The sequence below is a fragment of the Thunnus albacares genome, chromosome 10 (genome assembly GCF_914725855.1).
Source record: "Thunnus albacares chromosome 10, fThuAlb1.1, whole genome shotgun sequence".
Taxonomy (NCBI): Eukaryota; Metazoa; Chordata; class Actinopteri; order Scombriformes; family Scombridae; genus Thunnus; species Thunnus albacares.
In genome coordinates this window covers 13,048,436-13,068,569 of record NC_058115.1, presented here as the reverse complement: position 1 = coordinate 13,068,569, position 20,134 = coordinate 13,048,436, and the positions used below count along the sequence as shown (strand labels likewise).

Genomic DNA, 20,134 nt, shown 5'->3' with positions numbered 1-20,134 from the left:
ATACAAGCTTGTGTTTTTCCTGGTGGTGAAAGCTATATCTGCCTCAGTAAACTATGAAGGATATGTCTGTACATGTCTATATGTCTATGATGTGCTATATATAACTGTGAACAGACTAATACTGGCAAGTGGGGTACAATATTATCATTTAGTACATTAGATATGCGAGAAAATGACTTTTTACAAAATGTTTACTTCCTTTGTTCTTCTTGATACAAAATAGTGTGTTCACTTGTATGATGCTTTGTTAACAAAATAAAATGATTTATATAACCCTGGTATAAATATGTGATACAAAAGTAGTGTGCTAGTAGATGCACAAGACAATTTCAAGCAGTTACATGTTTTAGAAAAGCATAATTCGGAAAATTATTGCACATACTGATGAGCTTAGCATCGTGTAACAGAAAATAGTTAGAGCAATATTATAAAGTATCAACCACAAGATGTCCATTAGATGAGCTGCTCCTGAGAACTACTTTGAAAATGCAGTGGTGATCTCCGTCTGGAGAGTTGTGCTTGACTTTACAGTTGCCTTTCTCCACTCCTTGGTGAAATAATACTTTCCTTGCATAGTCACTTAAAATAGCTGTGTATATAAATGTGACTTTAGCTAATAATCATCAGTTACCTGCTGAGTAACTGTAAAAAAAAAAAAAAAAAAAAAAAAAAAAAAAAAAAAAAAAGCCAGTGTTGTTCATTGGCTACTGTCTTGATGGTCTTCACACACAGTTAGGCAGAGCTCCCATGGTACAGAGGACAAGTCTTTGGCTCTGCCCCAGTGCAATGAAAATCTGCCTCCTGTGAGAATGCGCCTCTGTGCAAGGCAGACTAAGGGCAATGATGGCACCTCAGTTATGGTAATAAAACTGCTTGAAATAATTAGCATATTACATTCTAAAACATTATTTTCCCATTACTGAACTTAGCGAAAAGGACAAAAGTAGGTCATATCAATATCAAAATCTGTTGTAGTATAACTAAACTGCTCATATGGGTAAAGGAGTTTTGGCTCAGGTGCAAAATATGAGTCATTTCTGCTTCACTCCCTCATTTAAACAGAGGGGATGCATAATATAGGACACCCCTGTAATCCTGGATGTGTTCCATCCTCGGTTTGTTTTGAGGGCCTGTGTCAGTGTTTTCCTCTGGCTCTGCTCACAGCAATGTTTTGGATGTGCTTCCACAGCAGCGAAGGGTCTGACTCGTTATGTCTTATCAGAGACTCCAGCCCCTCTGCTTGGTCCAGGCTCTGCCAGTAATCCTGAGGCCATATTTGCAACCATCTGCGGACAGATATACAAACAGATTAGGCTCATCACAGAGAGTATTTTAATTAGACGATTAAAACAGACTGATTTCTCTCCCCTCGGGACATTATTATTCACATTAAAGCATAAAGAGTAGAGGGCTTTCACACCTGGCACAGTGAATAATTTAAGACAAACTCACCCATCATCTGCAGGTAAGTCTTGGACGTCTCCATACCCCGGACTGGGCAGTGGACATCCCATGTGAGAGTTTGTAGCCATTTTTGGCTGAGGAGGTTGGTTCTTCTTAGGAGCCTTCCTGTATGCTCGTTCTGCTGCCAGTCGCGCATTCTCCTGGTCACACACGTAACACTCAAATCCATTCAAATAGTTGGGTTTACTCATGTCATTAACCCCCCACTCACGGGTCTCTAGAGCCTCCAGCAAATGAATATTGGTAATACGACTGGGGTGTTTGAACTCTAAATATTTTGCATATTCATTATCGTTCTCATCCAGAAATTTGAGGGTGTCAGCAAGTGCTTTAGGTGAGGGGAAGTCATCTATGATGATCGCAGAACGGTCGTTGGGCATCCAGTCTGCCACCACGGAGGAGCCTCGATAGACGGGCACACAGCCCTGATGGAGAGGCCGCCACAGCTTTTCTGTCATGTAATCTGGACACCGGCCGTTCTCCAGTGCCAGGTGGAACTTGTAGCGGGCAACAAAACCCATGAAATTGGGATCCTCGCTGGTAGCAGTAGATGTGTCCTTCAGATGTTCAGGTAGGGGTTTGTTGTTCAAGCATTTCCCGTAAGAGTCCACCTACAGAGAGAAAAACAAGGTGTCAGAAAAGAGAAAGATGGAGGCATAGTTAGGAAACATTTGCCAAGAGATTATTCATGTGACACTGATACTCTTTTAATGGTCTACATTTTCCAAAATACCCTGATTAGACATTCCTGGTTGAACTCTAATATTTTATTCCCTGGTGGGAATTCACAAACATCACACTGAGGTCTAAACTTACAGCGGTGTTACTGCATTCATGATTTTGACCTGCTAACAAGTATGTGCAAGTGGAAATGAGGAAGACTCTAAACTAGAGATCATCAGTGCATGAGAGCCAATTGATATTTATTTTAAAGGGTGTCTCTATTAGGGTTCAAAATAAAGGAGATTGTTGATAATGGTATTTAACACCATGCAGAAAGATATTCTAAAATTTGTGCAGAACATGAAAAGAGGCAAAACAAGACAATTAAAAGGAGTATTCTATTAGAGAAGAGCTCTTTCAAATACCAGAGGATGAGATTAAATTAATTAACTGCCAAATGAGACTCTATTACCACTGTTTTACTTTAAAAAAAAAGGAACTTCAAACCAACATGTGCCTCATCAGTCTGCTCTGACTGCCACCATTTACTGCTTTGAGAGCAAAGCCACAGCATGCAGAAGTGACTGCTCTTTAGTTGTTATAAAATTCCAACTTAACATACATGTTGCATGAAGCAATCCTGATAAGTCAGGCACCAAACTGGAAACATCTACATTAATCTAGTGTGCTTCTTAGTAAATATGGCCCTGAAAGAACATTTAAGCCCTGTTACCTGGATGTACTTCATGAGCTCGTGGACGTATCTGTCTCTGTCTGATGGCACATCGCAGTGAGACTGCATGTAGAGCACAGGGGCCAGGCCCTCCCTCCTCAGCCGGTTCTTCTCCTTCAGGGACACGGCTACAGGTTTCAGCAGGTAGTTCAGAGAGGGCAGCCACTGCAGGGTCAGAGGATAGTCGGACTCCCTGCGAAACGTGGCAGTGTAATTGAACAGCCTGATTCCTGGTCCATGAGAGAGCACATAGTTATTCATGGGTGACTCTTCATGGAACAGCGCCCAGGTCTGGTGACGGAGACGAGGGAGCGGCGCCTCATATGCACGGAAGTCTGTCCCATAAAAGATGATGGATGCTGTCCGTTTATAGAGCTGGACCTTTCAAGAACAAGCTCAAGATTACTGGCAGAACAACTTTGGATGATTATTATTATTAATGTGTGCATGCATCTTCTCTCTGTCTAAGCCACGAGTTTCAGTAACAAGCTTTATAAAGGTTAAGCATCTCTGGTACCTTGCGGTTGCTTGTGACCAGGCAGGAGGATGTGGCACAATCAATGCGCTCAGTGTCTCCAGGAAAATGTGGGAACAAACCTCCGCTCCACCACAGGAGAATGGGCAGCTCCTTGTTACTGCGGCGGTCATTGTTGCCAGGACCTCTGTATGAGCTGATGGAGGCGAACTCCATCTCTGCTAGAGCACTCTGGGGCTGAAAGGCTCCTCGGTCCACTGCATCCAAGGCCTCCAGGGGAAGTTGGTCATCAGGAAAGGAGGCAAAGGAGACCCAGACCCAGCATAGGACACCGAACAGCCCCAGACACACACAGGGCACCAGCCTGCCCCTACCTGCCATCTGAGAGGTGAAAAAGAACAGAAAATATATTCATTGCTCAGATACAAGTAGGTCACCTTTCAAAAGAATAAAACCAATTCAATCTGTTAAATCTGTTTAATGGTGGTGGGACTCCTCAGTGTAGTAAATTAAATCAAGCTCTGTTTTGGTGCTCATTGCCCAAATGAAAGTGTTACAGTTGTACTTATTTTGCTGGCAACTAACTTGGTTGAACAAACAGCATCACAACTAACATTTCAATCGTACGTGTCAGTGTTGTCAGAGCATCAGTAACGAAGCATTTACATAGTTTCCTACCTTTATGGTCACTGCGACAAACACATGAAGGTGCCTTTTCCTCTCAGTTCTCCAAACCAGAAATACGAAGCTATACTTGGTTTAAGTTTTACGCTTTGGAGAGTGTTGATAATGGGATACTGTCCGATCACAACCAGCGCTATAGCGGGAATAAAAACAGCTGGCTTCTTCTTCTACGTTTCTGCTTCTTGCGCTTTTCCTTCTTCTTCTTCTTTGGTCGCAAACTAATTACGGGCTATACCGCCACCTAGTTTACACCTCCGGAGTAAGAATAGTACTACTAAATTCGCCTACCCCAAGATTCAAGACTTAATTTGCCATTTGCTCAGGTACAGGTGTACAAGAGCTTCTTGGATTCTTGTGTGGATCTCTCAGTAAAGTAATAAAAAATACAATAAAAATGATGCACATAATAATATATATATAAAAAAGATACACACAATTAACAGATTTGGGTGTTCAGTGTGCAACAATCGTTTTTTTTTCTTTCCCAAGATATTTTAATATATTATACTGCAAAAACTAAAGCACAGTAGTCCAGCAGTAGTATATAGGCTTTAGTACCTCAAGTGTATATAGGGTAGGTACATATAAAACAAAAAGTGTCTAGTGTAAATCTAATATAACAAATACCTCATACAAAAACCTAAAAGACATTAGTCTTAAAACAGCTTTGAAATATTGTCTCATATACAAAGTTAAACAGATGCTTGTCATAGGCCATTTACTTTTGCTGTTGTGAAACTAGTGTAAATGTACAATGACACTGATTTTAAAAAAGTATCATTCCTTCATTTGCTTTTCTTCATTGATTTTAAGCACACAAAAAAATTCAATCAATGTCTGCAAGAAAGTTTTTTCTAATCAAATAGTCATGTTTAAATGAGACTTGGTATTTTGGCCCTCTGATTTAAAAGTGGTGGAAAAAATATTCAGATCCTTTAATTTTGATAAAGTCCATTACAAACATTCAAAATCATACTTAAGTAAAAAAGTACAGACATTTGAACAGCATGTATTAAAAGTAAACGCTCCTGTGAGTGTTATATTATTATATGTTATATGACTGGTTTGTTAATACTAGTACATTAATGTGTAAGTAGCATCACTGTTGTAGCTGGTTGAGGTACAGTTAATTCTGTCTTCATACTTGTGAAAAATTTAACTTTAACAATTCACAGGTTCAACATGAGTTTTGCACACTGAATTTTAACCTGCAAAGTAACTAGTAGACTGCAGCAAATACATCTATTGGAGTGAAAGATACAATATATCTTGGGCTGCAACTACCGATTATTTTCATTATTGATTAATCTGCAATTATTTTCTTGATTAAATGATTAATCATTTGGTCTATGAAATGTTAAGAAATAGTGAAAAAATGCTATTCACAATTTCTTAGAGCCCACTGTAAGGACTCCAATTTGCTTTTTTTTGCCCAATCAACTGTCAAGACCCCAAAGATATTCAGCTGACTGTTATATATGCCAAAGAAAAACAGCAAATCCTCACACTTAAGAAGCTTGAACCACAGAGTGTTTGGCATTTTTTCTTGACAAATGACTGTAATTGTTATTTGATTGTTCAAGAGAGATTGAAGAGCTTTTATTGCAATATGCACAGCAACACAGCAGATGGCAACATTGAAGGCAGTGAAATTTGGCTTCTTTGAGCTCTAGTTCCAATTAAAGTATATAATAAAATATTTACAATTATAAAAAAAAAGAAACAGGAAAGAGAAAGATAAGAGAGAGACACTTTAAATATACACAAATATATATTATATTGCACATTGTTGTGCAGGTGCAGTATTGCACACAAGTGATAAACAGATTCATACACATAAGTGATAGGTGATAAATACTTCTGTGTGTTTGGTGGAGTGTAAGTAAATATGTAGGGGAGGAATTTTTTGGTGATCAACTAACCGATTAATCGACTTGCAGCTCTGAGTAGAAGAAGCACAGAATAGAATAGCTACTTAAAGTTCCCCTCCACTCCAAAACATGTTTTTCTTCTGGTTCCTATGATTATATCTTTGAGCTTCACTGTGCAGAATGATGTGTGTGCAGAGTTTAACACTAGAAGGCTGTTTTCACATTCATCTGCTGAAAGTGGAAAGTTTCTCTGTGTCCAATTTTAAGGGGTAGACCTATAAGCAGGATTTGTGACATCACAACTAGTTTTAAAGCCAATCCTGGTCCAATATGCAACTGACACAGGTGTGATGTGGAAATTTGAAGCCTCCAGTGCACACTGAGAACACTGAGAATGGACTTAACAGTGAAGTAGGAAACATCTTGTGTCCAACAGTTCAACTCCTCAAATTAAATATATTTGCATATTTATAGATCTGAGCTTTTTAATAAGGAAAGAAGGAGCAGATGTAATTTTAAGGATTTGAACAAGATAATTGAACTTTTTTGTGCAGAAACCATCAGACACAAATTATTATTCAAAACAGAGTATTTTATATATATATCTTGTATGGAGGGGATCTTTAAGTGAAGCATAAGAACCTTAAAATGTACTTAAGCACAATACTTGAGTAAACACGCTTATTATTGCATTGTTACAGGCCTACGGAAACTGAGAAAGGCCGTGCTTACATTTTTGAATGCCGTTTTCTCAAGATAACGAGTTAATTATTTCGTTATCTCGAGAAAACGAGCTTTGTTATCTCGAGATAACGGTATAATCAACCCGTTATCTCGAGAAAACAGAGGGTTGTTTCCTCTAATTACTTATAATGTTTATCAGAGATGAGGAGTGCCATGCCAGTGTCTTGACAACTGTAGCAACTGATTTAAGCTGAAAATGTCGGATCAAGGAATACCCATTATTATTAACAGCACCTTTATTAATGGCATCTGTGTGACGGCAAAATGGCAGGTTGATTAACTCCATAATATGATGGGATGGTTCATGTGGGAGAAGTACCAAACAATAACTACCTTTCAAGCATTTTCATTTTATAATACTTAATGAGAGAAAGGAAAGGTGAGTGGAGAGAGGGAATGAAAACCAACATATGACAGATTTGAACCCATGTCCTGAAGAGCCACCTGAAGGCTTCTTGGGCTTGATCTAAATAGTTGAGCTATCCATGTGTTGGAGGACATGGAGAGGAGAAGACAGGAATGAACAAATGACAATGCTCCACCAGTGATAACTCGTGTTAAATCATCTCGTTATCTCAGGAAATTGGCCTTTTGCTTTCTCTTGAACTTGAGATCTTGACATTAAAAAATAATTGCAAGCACGGCTGTTCTTGGCTTCCATTTACACCTCACAGTGACACTTTGTTGTAAACAGGTTTATCTGCTGACTGGCAGAATCTACATAACACACCCACTTTACTACATGACACACCCACTGGTCAGGATTAAGCAAGAGCAGTGAGATGGTTAGGTTTCGGGGTGACTGGGGTGTGTCATAGCATGCTGTTACGGTGACAACATTAGGTGGGGTGTGTCCTATGGGCGTGTAAAGTGGGTGTGTCGTGTAGTAAAGTGGGTGTGTGATGTAGGTCTATAGATAGACCCCTCTTCTTTGTTGCCGCCCTGTACGGAAAATGACCCTTCGGGCTTTAGGACCCCGGTTTCTATCCCGTCGACGGGGGCGCGCACATGACGTAACGACGCTCGATCCCAGTCATATGTGGGGAGCAGGGCAGACCGCGTCATATCAACTATTAGAAACTGAGTGAGTTAAAATACACTTTTGTTCCATTTGTATTAGATGCATTCTTTTATGGATATATCACCTCACTGCGACATTTGGTCTTTTGTTGCTTACAAAGCTTTTAAAATTAGTTTTGTGGCTCATGCACTGAAGCTAACCGTTAGCCTGACCAGGATGGATGTCAACAAGACACCCACACTAGCCGGCCGGCCAGCTTGCTAAGTTAGTTGACAGGGAAGCTACATAACAGTCTTATTGTTTGTTGCTCGGAAGTTGTTTTTTTTTTTAAAGAGGACTGTTACCTAGTTAACGTCTGTCCTGAAACACTTCACGTAGAGCTTCGCAGAGACCATCGACGAAGCGGCTTAGTCAGTTTTAGCCTCCAGCCACAATTGACAACAAGCTGGGACACGTTTGTGGTCTGCGCAGGTGCAGTGGTCGCTCCCAGAGTCGGCTCATGATCCTGACTCGCCCCTGTTGTTGTGAATCCTACACGGCATCCCCAATATATGTCATAAATTCATTTTGTACCTCGTCTTTTAGGATAATGTCTATATCCTACACTACATCAGTTAGGTACCTGTTCGGTTCAGTTTAGTCTTCCAGGCATAGTACATGAGTAGACAACAATGAGTCAGTATTACTGTGGCATGTAGTAAACAACAGAGCTGTTGTCATTTAGCACAGCACTATCTCCCTTACTTTAACCAGAGACAAAGCTGACAGAGCTATAGCAGACCTCTCGGTCATTCACCTCTGTCATTATGTCACTCAGACTAGTCAACCATTACACATCAGTCATATGGCTGAATATTTGACAGGTTCATTTGAGGTTGAATACAACAGCTGCCCTTTCTCTTAGTTATTGACAGCAGCATCAGCATACGCACATTGATTTTTTTCTGAGATGTCAGTATCTTTCACTTCCTATTTTACAACAGTGCTTTGTGTCAAGCCATTGTCTATTTTTTGCCTGTCTTCCTCTTTCTAGATTAAATTGACCCTGGTCTGCCACCTGGTGTGGAGGGCTGTAACCCAGTCAGGAGGGGTGGGTGGAAGAATGATGAGCGGGAAGAGCCTGCTGCTGAAGGTGATCCTGCTGGGGGACGGAGGAGTGGGCAAGTCCTCCTTGATGAACCGTTATGTCACAGACCGCTTCGACTCCCAGTCCTTCCACACCATTGGTGTGGAGTTCCTCAACAGGGACCTGGAGGTGGACGGGCGCCTAGTTACTCTTCAGATCTGGGACACAGCGGGCCAGGAGCGCTTCAAATCCCTGCGCACGCCCTTCTACCGAGGCGCCGACTGCTGCCTGCTCACATTTGCTGTGAACGATCTGCAGAGCTTCCAGAACCTTGGCGGCTGGAAGAAGGAGTTTATGCATTATTCGGACGTCAAAGACCCTGAGCGGTTCCCTTTTGTGGTACTTGGGAATAAGGTAGACATGGAGCAAAGGGAAGTTGGGGAGGATGAAGCACGGGCCTGGTGTGAGGAGAACGGCTGCTGCCCTTACTTTGAGACCAGTGCTAAGGATGACACTAATGTCACAGCTGCATTCGAGGCAGCTGTCAAGGAAGTTCTGGCTGCTGAGGACCAGATTGACCACACACTACTGAGTGGTACTATAGATCTCCATGGCAACCGCAAAACAGCTCGCACTTCTTGCTGCTGACTGGTCAGGTGTGAATCCACGTTTTCATAATCTCTCTGACTGAAACCTGCCTGGGGCAGTTTTGGAGAGCCAGTCAGATATTGTTTATGGTACATGTACTGTAGGTACAAGGTACTGATACTGATAATATGGCTCCTACAGATAATATGGATAAGATACAGCTGCTCTAAGGAGAGTTGTCACAGGTTTGACCAGTGTCTAGATTTGTTGAATTGTTACTATAACCAAGGCACAGGCACTCTGTAACAGGCACACTCATCTTGGTACTCTGTCTGCTTTCAGTAGTGCTGCACAAAACATTTTACCCAGCTTCAGCGTTATCTGCCTATGCAGGGGTTGTATCAAATAATGCTTCCAGAGCATTTATTTTAATCAACATAATTGAAATTTTAAATAATACACTCAACAAACGATTTTACAAATCCTCTCTTGAAGAGCACACTACTATTGGCACAGCAACATAGGTCTTGTTATTTCTCAACTGTCTGTCCAAGAGCTGATTTTTCCCAGGTTTTAGGGGGACTTTGAATATACCATCGATTTCTCTTGTTATCAGATATTTTAGCTGTTGCAGGAGAACTGATGTATTTTCTGGACACAGACAACGAGACAGACAGTGAGTTGACAGTGTTCATTGTCCAGGCAGATATTGTGTGTCAGAACTCCCATTATCAGTATGACGGTACTTAAATATGATTTAAGGTATGAAAAAGATAAATGATTGCTGCACTAATATGGAAGATGACCATGTTTGTCTTCAATGGTAAGGGAATTGCAAGCTTGAATTTTGCAGTTGTGTAAGAATTGGGTTTAAACAATTGTGGTGCTCTTATCTCTTACTACTACACTACAGTGTAGCCAGATGTGTTGTCAAGTGTACAAGTCAGGCATTAACAGATCATTTTTATGTCCCATGATTTAGGTACATGAACCTGTATATTAAGGTTCAGTGTTTCTCAAAGTTCAGAAATTACACTGCTTTTTCTACTGTTGTTCATAAACTGCTGTTTATTTTGCTGTGAAGCACATTTCCATCCTTTAATGTGTTATTTTTTTGCAAACATGCTCTGATATTTACATTAGGCTTCGGTGTTTGATCAGGGGCTGATTAGAGTCTGTATTCCTGATGTGCAGAGGAGGTTATAATTATTAGAATTAACAATAATTTTCATAATTATGGCATGTTTGTAATCCTGCGTCTGCCCTGTTGATTGCGTGCCAAGCCTTAACATTCCAGTCCTTTAGCTTTGCCTATTCTGAAGGTCTCTTTGCTCTACGGTATATTACATATTACATATTACATACGCCTTGTCTGGTCATTCTAGGTCTCAGCCGAATGTGAAATATCCTGAGCACAAGGATAATGTCGTTACCACTAATGCGTGCAATGTGCATCACCTGTCCTCTCTGTTCAAACATATAGCTGAGTATTCTGAGGACTTAATGATGTTTACCAGTTCTCAGCTGAATGGTACTTTACTTTTATTTCAATGTTTTTACATACAGGCTTACTTGCCGTAGGTACATTTGACTTTGGTTTACTGCTTTTGGCCAAAGGGCATTGTTCTTTGCCTTTATGGTTTCAGAAAATAATATGGCTGGTGTTTGAAGCTTCAAACTGAATTTAACATGTTTTGAATTCATTCTCGTCAGTATTTTAATTGCTGCTTCAATAGTATTTTATATTGTGTCTACTCAAACAACCAAACCTGTTGCATTAATAAGAGAAAATGTTTTCATCTTCTGAATGCACAAAGTTACTATGGGTCTCATTATAGCTCCGTGTTCTCATACGGTTTTCTTGTGTATTGTCTTAGCCTGAGATCACATTATTTGCCTTTCAAGTCAAAAATTGCATCATAAATCAGTATGCATGCAGACTAATGATGAACATTACAAAGAGCTTCACTGTGAAAGTGAACCCAATCCAATCAGGTACTGTCATATTTACTTATAATATGGTTCTTTGGTTTAATGTAGGCTTATAATAAATAGCTTGTTTATATGATTACTGTAAGTTTTATAAGGTGTGTTTGAGTACTGGTACTCACAGTGTATGAGAGAAACTTAATAAACTGTGAACTGAGTTGGGCATTTTTACATAATCGAGCTGTTAGCCTACATTAATCCAAAGCAAAAATGAGGGCTGTTAGCTTATCATTTGTCAGGTTAATGTTTTCTTCTTACTGTAATATTTAATTTTCTATCCCGTTAAAATGATGTAGCTGACCTCAGCGTTCACCTGAAATCTAATATACCTGAGAATCTGATATTTATAAGCTGGTATAATAATCTACAGTATGTTTCCCTTATGGTGTTGTCTTATATAACTGCGACCCTGTCTAATGTCAGTATTTTTTTAAATGTTGCTGTAATATTTATGAATGTAAAAACTAATTTGTTTGGGCTGACCTTATTAATGGCTGATGTATACTGCAAACGACATTCAGTTTATAATAATAATGTACAAAATGACACTGAACGTCTGTTTCGCTCTCCCCAGTGCTCAACCCGTGAGTGTGGTTTAAGCTGTGTGAAAGTTAAACTGTCCAACTTGATCTTGATTATCTGTTCATCTAACGTACAACTTCCCTTACTCCTCTTTTTGCACTACAGAGGATGAGACTGTGCCAACATGCTGGCAAAGCGTTGAATACTCTTCCAGTGCTTGGCTACAAATAAAACATGCGATATACCAAATTAAGATCTCTCTCTTTGTGCTTTTTTTGTGCTCATGCCTTGAAAATCCATGAAAGTATGTATATGACTTTGAAATGACTTTAAAGCTAGAAAACAATCACTTGGAAACTGTTTTAAAAACGAAAATATGACACTCCAATGTACTTCAGCTCTCCACCTCACTATCAGGAAAAGCCCCAACATTTACAGAAACAAGCAGTAATGTTAAAATTAAGCATTTCTCTATTTCTCAGCAAGATCATGAGTAAAACAAGGGTCTTTCATTTTTACCCCCCAAACTCACCTTGTTTGAATTACATCACACAAGACCTTGAATGTGGTTGAATGACCAAGTGTGTGTATGGGAACCTGAGAGACAGTGAATGCTGTTTATTTCCTCTTTGTTAAAAAAGAATATCAAGCATGCTCTGCATTTTTATTTTCCCTTCATTAAAAAGGATATCAAGCATGCACCGCATACTGTGAAATCAGACCTATGCATGAAAAAAAACATTTCATTTCATGCACATATGATGAAAACGTTTTAACTTTTCATCATATGTGCCTTTCAACTTGCATATTCTTAAACTGCTGACATGAGCAGACATTCAGAAAGTACAGAGACATGGGTCAAATGCAGAACAACATAACAGGAAATCAGCACTAAATATTGAACTGTTATGGCTCAGTTCAAAATCAAAGTTCCCAACTGCATTTGTATGATCTTATACATTTTGATGTAACACAAAATACCCAATTTTTTCACAAAAACAAAAAATAATGAAGGGAATTAGTTTAACAAATGCCAAAATACAAATAAATTATAGGTGCTGTCAGGAGCTGTCGGATGTGTTTGCGGGATACGGAGAGCACAGAGTCCCTCCTCTGTCCCTCTGCAGTTGCCCATACAGGTCATAGCCTCTACTCTCCTCCTTCGCTCTGTGCCTCAGCTTCCTCAGGTTCACCTGGTTCACAGCCAAGTGCAGGGAACAGTGCACCTGTGGGCACAAGAGGAGAGAATACAAAACACCTTACAAAACACTTTGGCCCCTAGATGTGGCTAGAAGCCAAGGATGGAGCACCAGTTAAACACCATGATACTACACCAGACTTGCACTTGTACAAAGACTACAAATAAATGATTTTCGGAGGCACTCTGCATAAATACTTCAAAAGAATATTCGTTTTATTATCAAATATTACCAACAGAAAAAAAATAATCATCAAACAGCCAGCTGCCACTTGACAAATCCACCATTCACAGCTAGGTAAAGCTTCCAACAAATAGAATAATCTACTTATTTTGTTGCAAAAGGTTTTGTTAGTAATAACCAAAGTGTAAAAATAGTAGTAAAATTAGCTACAATAAGTAAAAGATGTGTTATACAATAACTACGACAAAATTCCTAAAGAATTAGAGATAAAACAAAGCTGTCCTATCTCTATAATAGTACCTCATTCATGCATTAACAGCAGGGGGAGTCACACCTCAACAATGTGTTTTAGGTCTAATAATATGAGATTACTCTCGATAAGTTAGCACCTAGTGCTTTCGCCATCTCAAAAGTATGAGAAACAATTTCAGACCTTTCTAGATCAGAACTAAACAAGTATGTCCCTTTGTTATAAAGAAACTATTCAAAATGATCTAAATTTCCTTTAGTCCCTCCCCCCAACTCTGAATCCATCAATTCCATTATTCGGGGGGAGGTGGGGGTCATGCAGCAGCGTGTGGATGTGTTGTGTGTGTAGTTGCTGTCCCAGAAGAGCTGCATTGAGGCTTTAGAGAAGTCTTACTCTCTCTTTGTCCAGAGGACCCTCTCCCTTGACATGTAATATAACCCTTGGCAGAGACTTCTAGCGCAGGTGGCCCCCAGAACTGGCTCCTTATTGGCTAGCTTTTAAAACAGGCATGACTCCATTGTTGAGGCTTTTCTCCAGCCCGTGAGAAAAGTCCTGAGGTCAGCGTGAGACTGCAAATGCGTGCTTGTCTGCCACCATGGCAACCAGATGTGAGGGATGGTAGCCATGGTAACCTATAATCCCTATTCTCTGTAACAGCTGCATTCTAGCTGCACATGTGTTGCAAATTGCTTGTTAATTCTTACAGATGTTAATTTATTAGTGGTGTGTTATTTGTATTTTGGGCGCGATGGGAAGCAGAAATGAATTTTAGACACTAACCTCAGCAAGCAACAAGAGCAATAGTTTAAAAATATTTTGGTGACATAGCATTGAAAATACTGACAAGACTTTATGTAGGTCAAAGCAAGCCTCACATCCATAAAAAAAACAAAAAAACAATGAAAGGAAAAACAAAATAATGACATTCTTCCCAACAAGAAAAGTAAAATTACAAAGAAGAGATTTTTAAGAGTTCGTGGCCCAAAGAACCAACATCACAAGTGGTTCTGTGCAGATGATGTGGAAGAGAGAATTGTTGCCGTCCCTTTATATCCCCATGTTGGTGGTGAAATAATGACAGAGCGGACAGGAAGCTGGTGGACCTAACACCGTGCACCTATGCCCTTTCTCCCCAGATACCGCAGAACTGCAAAGTTATAGGTGGTTGACACAGTATAGGTCAGCTGGAGGAAGAAAAAGCACAGACAGGGATTGTCAAAACAGAAGTGAAGAGAAGAAAGTCTAAAATATAAAATGTGCAATACATTTCACTCACTACTGTATATATGAACAGGCTGTATATACACTGTACATAACCACCTGCTATATCTATATAAAGTAAAGTCATTTTTCATCATTCCCTGCAGTCTTCACTACTTTGCACTATATGTATCATGTTTACAGTTCACAGAAACAGTTTCACACATATATAGTCACTTCTTGTCTATATTTCTGAAGATAATTGTGTTTGTTATTCTGTGTAAGTACATTGAAAGCCACTAAACAGAGTCAAATTCCTTGTATGCGTCAACATATCTGGCCGATACAGATGATTCTGATCATCAACTGAAAACTCAAATACAAAAAAAACAACAAACTAAAACAATTAACTGTTTATGACATTAATTTGATAGCAGATGCCATCCGTATAACAGCCTATGTAATGGAGCATGCAAGTATAATGGGTGCACCATTTGCCTGACTGGAAACCCACCAGACATTACAGCATTATTATGATGTTTGTGTCAGCTGAGAAAAAGGAACAGAGAGCGATAGTACAAAAGTCATCAGTCATGGAGGCTTGAGATGCCTCGCCGCCTACACTTTGAGCGTCACTAAGTCACATGAGCCATAACACTATTGTTGTACCCCACTGTGGAAGTGCAGCCAAGCTGGCCCCGGCTGAAGGATAATCACTCACCAGAGCCAAGAGAGTGATGCCCGCACCGGCGAAGGCAGCAATGTAGAGGTCATAGGTCATTTGGTACTGATAGGAAGAGATTTGCATTAGTGGTGATAACATGTCTACTGTAGGCTATTTCATGTCCAGGCCTGTTGTAGAACGTGGCAGCAGAGCCAGAGTTATTTCCTATTTCTTACCTCTCTGGTCTTGCAAACAGTGGACAAAGTTATACCACAAGCTTTTCCTGGCACTGCATTCCATGGCAGGAGCCCTGTGGAAAATGTATAAAGGTTTATCTCACAGATACAATTAAAAGATAAAGCTGGTTTTATTCTATAGTTTTGTTACTGTCCAGAAATTCTATGAAGAATAAACAAAACCAACATTGCATTAATCTGTCTCTCAATACTGTCTGATTTCCCTACCCTGTCTGCGAAGTCAATCCAAAGCACATAGGTTCCTATTGAACATGTTAACGTTAATGAATGTTAAATAATTTCTTTAAATAGCTGGGCACTGTGGTTTTGAGCAAATGTTACCCAAACATTAGTAAATAGTGCATTTCTTGGGGACTATTTTTAGCTGCGGATTAATACACATTTGATACGCAAGTATTTATTTACAGCAACAGGAAGGAGTGTGTGGAATCGACTCAAATTAAACTACAGTGCCCATATTCATGGTAATGATGTAGCATGTCACCCACAGCAACAGTGTGGCTAATTGATGCATTTTTAATGGTTTTTTTGAACAATGACACTGTATGGCAGAGAGGAATAAGCTAAATCAGGCTTTGATTACATGGACAGTACTTGTTAGTAGCATCAATTCCTTTTTGAAAATAAGAAAAATACAGACTATCACCTTATCCTTTAACTGAATACAACTTGTCTGAGAAGCCTGTTACATAAATTGGCATAAACGGATTTCTTTTCTAACCGTATTGTCTTGCATCAACACACAGCTGGTTGATGCTTGCTGGCGTCTCAGTCAGAACGTCAATGGTGTGGCAGGTGGCATCCATGTTGTAGAAGAAGTAGACGGGCAGTGCGGACAAGGCGAATACCAACAGCCACAGCATAGCTAGTACATATGTCAGCACTATAAACTGTACACAGAGAAAGCAGAATAAACATTAGGGTGCGTCATCATAATACACTGGTGTACATAAGCAATCTAAGTGAGTTTTTATGAGCAGTGACTCATTTAGTGACCACATTTACTTTTTCTCTGATTAGCTTTACTTATTATCTCACTGTCTGTTCTCCTCCTCTTCCAACCACTCAGCTTTTTTTTCCCCCAACCGCTTAAACACACACTGTATGCTTATCTTTGCATGTCCCCAAAGGTTTTTTAGCAGCCTTAAGATTTTCAGCTCAGTGCCCACCAGGGAGTGATATGTGTATTAATCCCATCCAATCTCTCCAATCCCCATTACTTGTCCCACTCTGGGCCTCTCACCGTGGAGCTGAGGCAGCGGCCACACATGGTGCTCCTGAACTCTCCAAAGGTTTGCTTGGCAGCGCTTGTGGTGTAGAAGCCCTCAGCCAACAGCACGATGCAGTAGAGGAAGAAAAAGGAGGCCAAACCATAGATGACATACTGGAAATATTGAATGCTGAGAAAGGATATGGTTAAAAAGGGAAAAAAACTATTAAAATACAGCTTTACAAAGACACTTAACCTTCTGAAAAAGAAAGAACAGCCTGAGAAGATCCAATGGCAAGGTTAAAAAGATGACACTTGAATGATGAGAATACTTAATATTACCACGCACATGTAGGCGAGAGTGATATAGTCCTGGAGGTTACGGGCAAAGTAAGTCTCGATGAGTCTCTCCGTCTCTGTGAGTGCCTGGTGTCCACAACCGCAGAAAAGGGCAATGCCAGAGAAACACAGCAGTGTGGCGACCAGGGAGCAGTATGGCACCCCACCCAAACAGCGCATACAGCACTCATAGCAACCTGTTAATAAAGATGGAGCACCATGAAAATCAGGGATCATTATCAGCTGACAGCACAGAAGAAATCATCTGTTTCAATGTACAAACTATGCACCTTAAAATGTACTGTATGCTTCTGATAAAGAAACAGATCCTTTTTGTTTTTGCCACTAGTTAGGTCAATAAGGACTGATGCGCAACAACCTATTAAAGAGTCAGTTCACCCAAATTGCATAAAAACATTGTCTCACTTCACTCTAGTGGTATCTAGCCATGCATATAGTTTGGGTTTTATTTGCTCTTGGTTTGAGATATCCCCCTATAAGATTTCTGTGTCTACTCTAATGCAGTTCAGTGGAATTGAATTTTGCTTGTGCTGCTTGAAATTAGGTTGTAGGTTGCAATGCATATTTGAAATGTCCATTACAGTTTCTCAGAGACCAAAGTAATCTAGTCTTCAAATGTCTTATTTTGTCTGACTAGCAGTCCAAAACTGAGAAAAGCAGCAAATCCTTACATTGGAGAAGCTGGAACCAGAGAGGGTATATATTTTGTTTACTTTATAATTAACTAATACTATGAACTTACTATCAAATTTGTTGGCAGTTCATTTTCAGTGGATTTAATAATCAATTTTGAACATTTCAATCTTACTACTCGAAACATTCAACAGTGACCTTGCTCTCCAGAAACAATTTTCAGTTGTGAGTAGTTTTCAAGGACTTTGTTTGTTTGTTTGTTGAGTAAAAGGTAGTTCCAATGAAAGAACAAGGTCTGTGGATTATCTGGAGTAGCTGGATTTTTCATTTTCAATGCTGTAAACACCACAAATGGAATTCCTTTGAACTGGGATGGAGGAAAACATCTCCAGATTGATATCTCAAAACCTGGGCACATAAAAACAGAACTATCTGCATAGCTACACAAAGGGTATTCTGTTATTCATTTATGTTTTGTGATTTGGGTAAACCAACCCTTTAAAGAAAATATACTCACACTACTTTATCACTATAGATCCAGCTGCAGCTGCAAACATTTTTCACTCACTTGCTAAAGCTGTGCATTCTTCCTAATAGTCATGTGCTGTTTGAATGGATGCCAAGGGCCAAGGGCATGGGGATGTGTCTGCTCTGACCCCAGCTCGCACCCTGGCTCCATTCACAACGCAGCATGGAGAGTGTGAGAAAAAGGGGGAAGACAGTGAGGAGAGACAAAGTGAAAGAGAGAGAGAGGCTGCTTTTGTGACTGCAGAGACAACAGTCTTTGTCCCACAGCATCATGGGGGTACAAGGGCCACCAATGTCAAGCAAACAAAGACCAGAGGCACCTCTATGCTTGACACACATGCGCACACTCATAGACTTCCTTCTGGAGGACACACAGGAACAAGAAGTGATAGTGGGGAGCTCTCTGTGCTGGAAGAGGATGGAAAAGCAAACAATGCAACTGTGTGCATGTGTGCCATTACACGCTTGCATGCACACAGACACGCACAATGGAAGCAGACAGACTGTGGTTGGTACCATTACAGTAAACACAGATGGTAGGAGTGCCAAATATATAACTCTAATTGAACACGTCTACTTGGCAGTGTTGGCTGTGTGTGCGCGTGAGAGAGAGAGACAGACAGAGAGGGACTGATCACCATTTGTCCAGATTGCACAACTTTACTAAAGTGTTGAAGAGCGAGTCTAAACAGAGGGAACAAATAACAGACAAAGAATATTTTCAGTATTTTTACATAAGGAAATAAGTAACATTCTGTTATTTGCACTGTTGTACAAGTAATTCTGGTCACTAGAAGTGCAGGAATACAAGTAGTACCAAGTAAATAACAGCATGCACACAATCCTGAACTTTAAACATACAGTTTTACAAATATTTGCCCGCGTGCATTCAGATACACCTTGTACCAATTAAGCAATTAATGACATCACTAACAACCGGCTAAAGCACTCTGAGCCTCTGAGCCAAGGAATCTCACAAACTCTCGGTTGAGACTCAAATGAAAATATAGGCCTCGTTCTTGAAGAAAATGCAAAGCTGAGGCCAAGTTCGCCTCTTTAAAAATTGAGAGAGATTGCGACCAAAAGCAAATGCGACAGGGCTCCTCTGAAAGTAGCCCTGTCGCATCTCAAGCATGAAATAAATCTCATATCAGTGGAGCATCAGCCGAGTAGCCGACCTCTACACTGACAATAAAAAAAACCCAAAACAAAACAAAAAAACTTAATAACTCCTGATGCCCTCCTATAGTCCTATTCATATCAGTGTGCAAACGCATAAAATAAAGTGCAGATGTGACAATATGAGGTGTGCAACCTGCTAAAAGCTAATAAAGGTAGATTCCGGCGGCTGGAGTTTCTTACCCATGTCTGGAAGGATGCGTTCAGGACTTGTTGGCTACTGCTGCCTGCACTGCAGCTGGTCCGCTGATGATATGCGCAACTTGTCTTCGGCCCCCGTATATCAATCTCAACTCGCTTTCTGTTCCCCCCAACAATGGACAGACTCCGCTGATGACTGCGAGTGCAATCTTAAAGAAACAATGTCGCTTTTCAATGAACTTCGAGGCGGAGATTGATGAGGAGGTCAAGTATCTTACACTTGCAGAAATGTTCATTGTGACGCATATTTGCACCACCAGAGACCAATTTATGCAAATACAGCGGAGGGGACATTTTTGGAGAAATATAAATTTTCCACCTCTGTGAGTTAGGAAAGGTTCACCAAGGCCTTTTGTTTTAAAAGCCCAAGTGGCAAAGAGTTTCAGTCTGATAAATATAACCAAATGAGAAACAGCTTATGAATTATTCAGGTGGTCTATGGGACTAATG

General features: G+C 40.1%; 3 protein-coding genes across 6 annotated transcripts; 1 reads left to right on the top strand and 2 right to left on the bottom strand.

Annotated features, from left to right (window-relative positions):
• Positions 1–173: 173 nt before the first annotated feature.
• fut11 (fucosyltransferase 11 (alpha (1,3) fucosyltransferase)) lies at positions 174–8,103 on the bottom strand. Of its 2 annotated transcripts, none has more exons than XM_044363029.1 (5): positions 8,000–8,103; positions 3,378–3,716; positions 2,861–3,241; positions 1,453–2,075; positions 174–1,286 (listed from the first exon to the last, which is right to left on the bottom strand). In XM_044363029.1, exons 2-5 carry the CDS (start codon positions 3,714–3,716, stop codon positions 1,136–1,138), a joined length of 1,494 nt encoding a protein of 497 aa, XP_044218964.1. In that variant the 5' UTR covers positions 8,000–8,103; the 3' UTR covers positions 174–1,135. The 2 variants fall into 2 exon arrangements, with proteins under 2 accessions (XP_044218964.1, XP_044218963.1); XM_044363028.1 differs by lacking the exon at positions 8,000–8,103 and adding an exon at positions 4,014–4,266.
• Positions 7,078–12,073, top strand: rab9b (RAB9B, member RAS oncogene family). Its single transcript, XM_044363033.1, has 2 exons — positions 7,078–7,718; positions 8,689–12,073. Exon 2 carries the CDS (start codon positions 8,758–8,760, stop codon positions 9,367–9,369), a length of 612 nt encoding a protein of 203 aa, XP_044218968.1. The 5' UTR covers positions 7,078–7,718; positions 8,689–8,757; the 3' UTR covers positions 9,370–12,073.
• Positions 12,074–12,470: 397 nt separating this feature from the next.
• On the bottom strand, positions 12,471–19,793 carry plp1a (proteolipid protein 1a). Of its 3 annotated transcripts, none has more exons than XM_044363030.1 (7): positions 19,667–19,793; positions 17,133–17,319; positions 16,817–16,973; positions 16,295–16,463; positions 15,553–15,626; positions 15,374–15,439; positions 12,471–13,046 (listed from the first exon to the last, which is right to left on the bottom strand). In XM_044363030.1, the coding sequence occupies exons 1-7, from the start codon at positions 19,668–19,670 to the stop codon at positions 12,882–12,884; spliced, it is 822 nt and encodes a 273-aa protein (XP_044218965.1). In that variant the 5' UTR covers positions 19,671–19,793; the 3' UTR covers positions 12,471–12,881. The 3 variants fall into 3 exon arrangements, with proteins under 3 accessions (XP_044218965.1, XP_044218966.1, XP_044218967.1); XM_044363031.1 differs by lacking the exon at positions 19,667–19,793 and adding an exon at positions 18,345–18,716; XM_044363032.1 differs by lacking the exon at positions 12,471–13,046 and adding an exon at positions 13,210–14,636.
• Between the last annotated feature and the right edge of the window lie 341 nt (positions 19,794–20,134).